Genomic DNA, 5,888 nt, shown 5'->3' on the forward strand with positions numbered 1-5,888 from the left:
TTATTGACCTTTGGAAAGCACATTATTATTCTATTTGTTGGTTAAACATTAATGACAGCTAAAGTCATATCTTCTCAATCATTATACAGTATATAACATTCTGAGGCACTCATCCATGGCGAAAATACTTTCCAATGATTCGGAGTGTTTATACAGCCTTCTAGAGTGTGAATTTGTGTCAGTGTATGCCTGTATGCCTGTGTTTGAACACTCTTACCCATCATTTGTCTCAGCTGTCATCTCTATAACTACTGCATGAAATAACATGAAGAACTGTCCTGACTGAAAGCTGCAACTGCTTTTTTAAACATTAATAATCTGATTTTCATTTATTCTTATTATTTCACAAGTACAAAAACATTTTTCCCTTTTTTGGCTTATCTGTATGAATGAGTCTAGTTTCTAACCATAGGCACTGGAAGGCCCTAGCTTTTATTAAGCAGAGGCATTACCACAGACAAAAAAATGAAAATAATAATAAAGAAGCCTGGCATCTTTTAATAGAATTCCATGACTGACAGCTGTCAGGATGTTCATTGCTCAAAGGCTGTGCATGAACCATCACATATGATTAGATTCTGTGGTGACCATGAACCTACTCCTACTCAGAATCAGTCAAGCAGCAGAGCTGTGTTCACTTTTGGAGAAAGGTAACTGGTGTTGTTCTGGGTATAACTAACTTATGACTATTGACTGCGACTTTAACAAATAATATTCCTTGGAAGTTAACCATTTTACAGTAATTGACCAGTTACATATCAGATTTTTGAAGTGAAACACAAAACAATTAATTCAGATTTGTTTAAGATCTACCTTTATATTCCCACATGGACTGTTAGTGCCATTCTAAATCATTTGGCCTCAAACATAACAGATCTACCTCCATCCATCCTTAACAGATAGAGTACTATTTATCAAGTGCTGATTATTTATTCCTCCAAACATACTATATCCTTGGAGATTTGTAAAGTGTTTAATGTTTGTTTAATTAATTCACTTAACTTGTTTTTAAAATGCCTCAGGCTTCTCAGCCTATTGTTTTCCAGACTTTAGATATTAACATTTGAGGTCACATACAGTATAAGGTTTACTTCTAATGAATTATCCATGCATATGGGGATGCAAGAGACAATGTACCATAGATCACGGACCAGCATGTTGACAGCTCTATCCGAGTTTTCTTAGTATTGGACAAAAACACACGCACTGGAAACTGGCTCTTATTTAGGTTATCCCAGGAAAGAAAGACCAAGACTTACTGTACTTCTGCTGCAAAGAAGTTCATTTAGAGTTACCAGCCTCAGAAATCACCAATTAACAGCACCGCTAATTAAAGCTTTCATGAAGGCCTAGCCTTATATTTTGGATCCCATGTTTTGGTTGCCTAGCATTGTTTTACCACATTAAAAAGAAATAAAAATTAGAAAAGACCATTGAATTAGAAGGTGTGTCAAAACTTTTAACTGGTACTGGTCCTATTGATGCTACTACAACTGCTGTACAAATTCGTATTGTGGCAACTCAATTAAGTAAAGACAAAAGACATAATTAATTTAAGAAATAAGGTCATTCCAAAAAATCAAAAAAACATGCAGTCAACTAAACCATCAAACGCTCTGATGAAACCAGGAAGGAAAGACCAAGAGATACCTGTGCTGCAGAGGATACAATTATTAAAATGACAAGCCTCAGTAACTGCTGGTTTACAGCACCTCAGAATGGAGCACATATTAAGGAGACTGTTTGAGTCAGGCCCTCCTGGTTGAATTGCGGAAAAAAGACAAAAAGAATGGACATTAGATCAGGGGAAAATGCCAAGAAACAAAAAATATGGACATTAGATCAGTGGAAATCTGTTGTTTGTTCTGATGAGTCCAAAGTAGGAATAGAGAGGGTGAACAGATCCTGAATGTGTGGTTCCCACTGTGAAGCAAGGAGGAGGACGTGTGACAGTGCGGGGGTGCTTTGCTGGTGACACTGTATTTGACTTTTTTTTTTTTTTTTTTAAGTACATTTAACCAGCATGGCTACTTCAGCATTTTTCAGCGACATGTCATCCCATCTGGTTTAAACTTAGAGGGACCATCATTTGTTTTTCAGTAAGACAATGACTACAAACACAAACTTTTTTGCTTAGTACTTAATTCCATATGTGTTCTTTAATAGTTTGAATGTCTTTAGTATTAATGTACAATATTGAAATAATAATAACAAAAACTTTTGGCTGGAAGTGTGTGTGAAATAAATTACAAAAAAAAAAAAGCTGCTATCTAGTGGTCACACGTAGACATGACCTGCTGTTGCTCATCGTGTCCGCAATCCTCCTCAGCGATGTCAGACTCGCGTTTCCGTAAACTGCTCTTAAAGTCTTCATCAAAATGTTCCAAATCATCCTCCTTGAAAATTCCCTGAAAAAAAACAACAAAAAAATTATTACAGTCCGACAAAAATAAACTACACACATATGGTAAAGATATAATGTGCTCTTTTTACCTTTGGGAGGTACCCCAATAGCTGTGTAGCATGGAGCTTGAGAAGCTTCAGCCTCTCCTCCTCGATGATCTGTCGCCGCTGAGCTTCTCTCTCCTGTTCCATCGCTCGTTCCTCTGCTTCCCGCTCCTACACACAAATAGATCACATATGACCACATCTATCTATCTATCTATCTATCTATCTATCTATCTATCTATCTATCTATCTACCTACCTACCTACCTACCTACCTACCTACCTATCTATCACCTAGCTCCCTCACTCCATCCACTCACTCCACTTCTCACACAAACATCTAAAATGAGGTGGGGTACAACCCGGACAAGTTGCCAATCCATCGGAGGGCACACATACAGATACACACTCAAACGCTATGGGCAATTTTGTGAATGCTAATTAGCTTAATCTGAATGTCTTTAGACTGTGCGAATAAACCGATGTACTAGTAGGAAACCCACTAAACACGGGAAAAACTAATTCCATGCACTGTACCCCAAGGCGAGAGTCAAACCTGGACCCTGGAGGTGCAAGGTGACAGTGCTAACCACTAAGCCGCCTTATATATATTCAAAATATAGAAATAATCTTACTGCTTATGACACAAGCAGGCATAACATGTCTGTAGGACTGCACAAGTAGATTTAGAAGCCTTTCCATGATTTAAGCATCACCTTATCAGCCAGGTATTTCCGCCTCGTCTCCTCTATCAGCTTCTCCACAGCACGCTTGTGCTCCTGCTGCTTCATGCGCCGCTTCTGAGCATTCATCTGCTCAATGCGGTCGTCTTCAGCAAATTTGGCCAGCATCATCTGTCTGAACGCTTCCTCCTCGTCTTTCTCAGCCTGAAGGCGCAGCTGTTTGAAGGCCAGCTGTTCCTGATATGTCTGCTGCAGCTCCAGCCTCTGCCGGATCCTGCGCTCCATCTCCTCCTGTAGAAAAAAAATTGCTTTGTGCTAAAAGATGTGCCTTTAAATGGGGCTACTGTATATTGGTGGAATCATATCCTTTCAGTTGGTTAAACTTGAGTAAAAGAATTTCTTACGATTTCTTTTTGCCTGGCAGCTTCTTCCTGCTCCTCAAGATAGAGCTCCTCACGGACACGGTCCATCTCCTCCTGCTGCCTCTGTTCCATTTTAATCTTCTCAGTCAACTAAAGGAAAAACAAAACAAAGGCCGGTTCAGAATATTTTAATCAGTAATCTGCATTTTTATGCAGTGTTAACTGACAAGTTTGTGGTGTGAAATATCCTAAGATTAAAACATTCAGCTTTACTAAGAAGGGTCACTCACCATCTTGTAAAGGTTCTCTTTGGCTGTCTCTCTTTTTCTAACACTAGCCATCCTATCTTGTTCTTTCCTCTCCTGGTATTTGGCATACTCCAAAATGCGCCTGTTTTCTTCCTCCATTTTCTCTCGTTCCAGGCGTCTCCATTCGGCCTGCTGGTTTTTGAACTCCTGAATGTATCGCTGTGTGGTCGCGACCCTTTCAAGCTGGAGTTCATGCTTCCTGGAAAATAAAACATTCCCTTTTAAAGTCAAACTACTGGCTTACCCGAGCAAACCACGAAGTGAGAGAAGAACATTTCTGTCTGTGTTTATAGTATTATTTAGAAAATGAAAATTTACAATAAAAAAAGAAACTAAAAATCATCTCACATGCGATCCTCCTCATAGATCTTTTGTACAATTTCATCCACCATGAGTTTCTCATTGAGGAACTCCTCATACGACTCATGTTTCTTTCTATCTTTCTCCTCCAGCTGCTTCTCAAGTTCCTGCTGATAGCAAACCAGTTCCTCATAGCGCCTCTGCTCCTGCTTCTCCTCCTCTACGGCTGCTCGCTCCTGTTCTTTTTTCATCTTGTGTGCAAAAGCAGCTTCCTCCTTCTGAAATACAAAACATCCAAGTACATCAGTAGCTCATGTTTATTTTTTTAATATTTCTTAGTCTTTTAAGGAATTCTGGTGTAGTTTAGAAAGTTCTCACTCACCATGGCCTCACACCTCATGGCCTCCTTCTCAGCTAACTGTTCCGCTCTTCCTCTGTTTAGGTAAGCAGATTTCAGCTTTGCCTCCAATTCACGAATCTCCACACTACAAATAAATACATTTAGGCGTTTGGCAGATGTTATTATCTAGAGCAACTAAAATTTTATGTCATGATATTCTTAGTGGTAGGTGTTTCGCCTGCCATGCGGAAGGCCCGGGTTCGATTCCTAGCCAGTGCCCAAACCTCCCAACCACTGGACTCAGTGCTGGTCCCAAGCCCAGGTAAAAAGGAGGGCCGCGTCAGGAAGGACATCTGGCTTAAAACCTGTGCCAAGTTGTTGTGTGAACTGGATATTCCGCTGTGGCGACCCCTTGCCGGAAGCAGTCGAAAGACCAACAACAACATACATCTGAGCAGTTGAGGGTTAAGGGCTTTGCTCAAGGGCCCAACAGTGGTAACTTGGTGGGTGTGGGACTTGAACCTGTGACCTTCCGAACCGTAGTCAAATGCCTTAACCACTAAGGTTCCCTTGACCCAATGTAAGATGTATGTAAATGATTTAAGAATGATGACAACATTCTTAGTTCTTAATAAAAATTCCTAATAAATAAAATTCTTTTAGTTATTTACCACAGGCACACACTCACCAGCCAATTTGGCAACACCAATTAGCCTAATCTGCATGTCTTTTGGACATAAGGGAGGAAACCAGAGTACCAGAAGGAAACCCACCAAACACTGCGAGAACATGCAAACTCCAGGCACACAGTCCCCGAGGCGGGAATCGAATCAGGACCCTGGAGGTGCTAGGCGTTAGTGCCAACCACCCTATCCAGGGTGTACCCTGCCTTGTGCCCGAAGTCTTCTAAGCTAGACTCCAACCCTCTCACGACCCTGTATACAGGATAAAGCCGTATGGATGATGAGTAAGTAAGTGAGTGAGAGAGTTATTCACCAATGTGCACCTGTTTTGCTTGATGCACTGTCTCATTTTCTCATCTCGCATTTTCTCATCACTTATGCGGGCCAGTTCTTTTGCCAACGTCTCCTCCTGCTCCATTACCTTCTCGTTGTATATTCTGTCCTGCTCTGCCTATGGAAAGAACGTTGGCTACATTCAGGGAACAAAAACTCAACAAAACTTACATGTTTGAGAAACATTTGAAAAGACCAGACCTTCAGAAAGGCTTCCTCCATTTGTCTGTCGTACTTCTCATCTTGCAGCGTACGAAAATACCTTTTCATCTCGACTGTCTCTTCGTTTTTGACATTAGCTTTGAACTCTTTCTCTTTGGCCACACGTCTGCTCTCATCCTCACGTCTCTCCTCCTGGCGCCGGAACTCTGCATGCGCTCGCTCGTGCAAGCTGCGTGAAATGGGGCGGCGCTGACTCATGGCGGGCTGGAA

General features: G+C 41.0%; 1 protein-coding gene across 1 annotated transcript; it reads right to left on the reverse strand.

The window, feature by feature from the left end:
- Positions 1-2,184: 2,184 nt before the first annotated feature.
- Positions 2,185-5,876, reverse strand: LOC128519233 (meiosis-specific nuclear structural protein 1-like). Its single transcript, XM_053492879.1, has 9 exons — positions 5,658-5,876; positions 5,447-5,574; positions 4,483-4,585; positions 4,149-4,378; positions 3,783-3,999; positions 3,535-3,642; positions 3,164-3,421; positions 2,494-2,619; positions 2,185-2,408 (listed from the first exon to the last, which is right to left on the reverse strand). Exons 1-9 carry the CDS (start codon positions 5,874-5,876, stop codon positions 2,271-2,273), a joined length of 1,527 nt encoding a protein of 508 aa, XP_053348854.1. The 3' UTR covers positions 2,185-2,270.
- Between the last annotated feature and the right edge of the window lie 12 nt (positions 5,877-5,888).

This window comes from Clarias gariepinus, chromosome 3 (assembly GCF_024256425.1).
Source record: "Clarias gariepinus isolate MV-2021 ecotype Netherlands chromosome 3, CGAR_prim_01v2, whole genome shotgun sequence".
NCBI classification, from domain to species: Eukaryota; Metazoa; Chordata; class Actinopteri; order Siluriformes; family Clariidae; genus Clarias; species Clarias gariepinus.

What these genes read in the sequence shown, in the direction of transcription:
- LOC128519233 (XM_053492879.1), bottom strand. Translation starts at nt 5,876, where the DNA reads ATGAGTCAGCGCCGCCCCATTTCACGCAGCTTGCACGAGCGAGCGCAT. An exon ending in TGGAGGAAGCCTTTCTGAAG is followed by an intron (nt 5,575 to 5,657) that starts GTCTGGTCTTTT and finishes TTCTTTCCATAG; the next exon opens with GCAGAGCAGGACAGAATATA. An exon ending in ATCTATGAGGAGGATCGCAT is followed by an intron (nt 4,000 to 4,148) that starts GTGAGATGATTT and finishes TTTATTTTCCAG; the next exon opens with GAAGCATGAACTCCAGCTTG.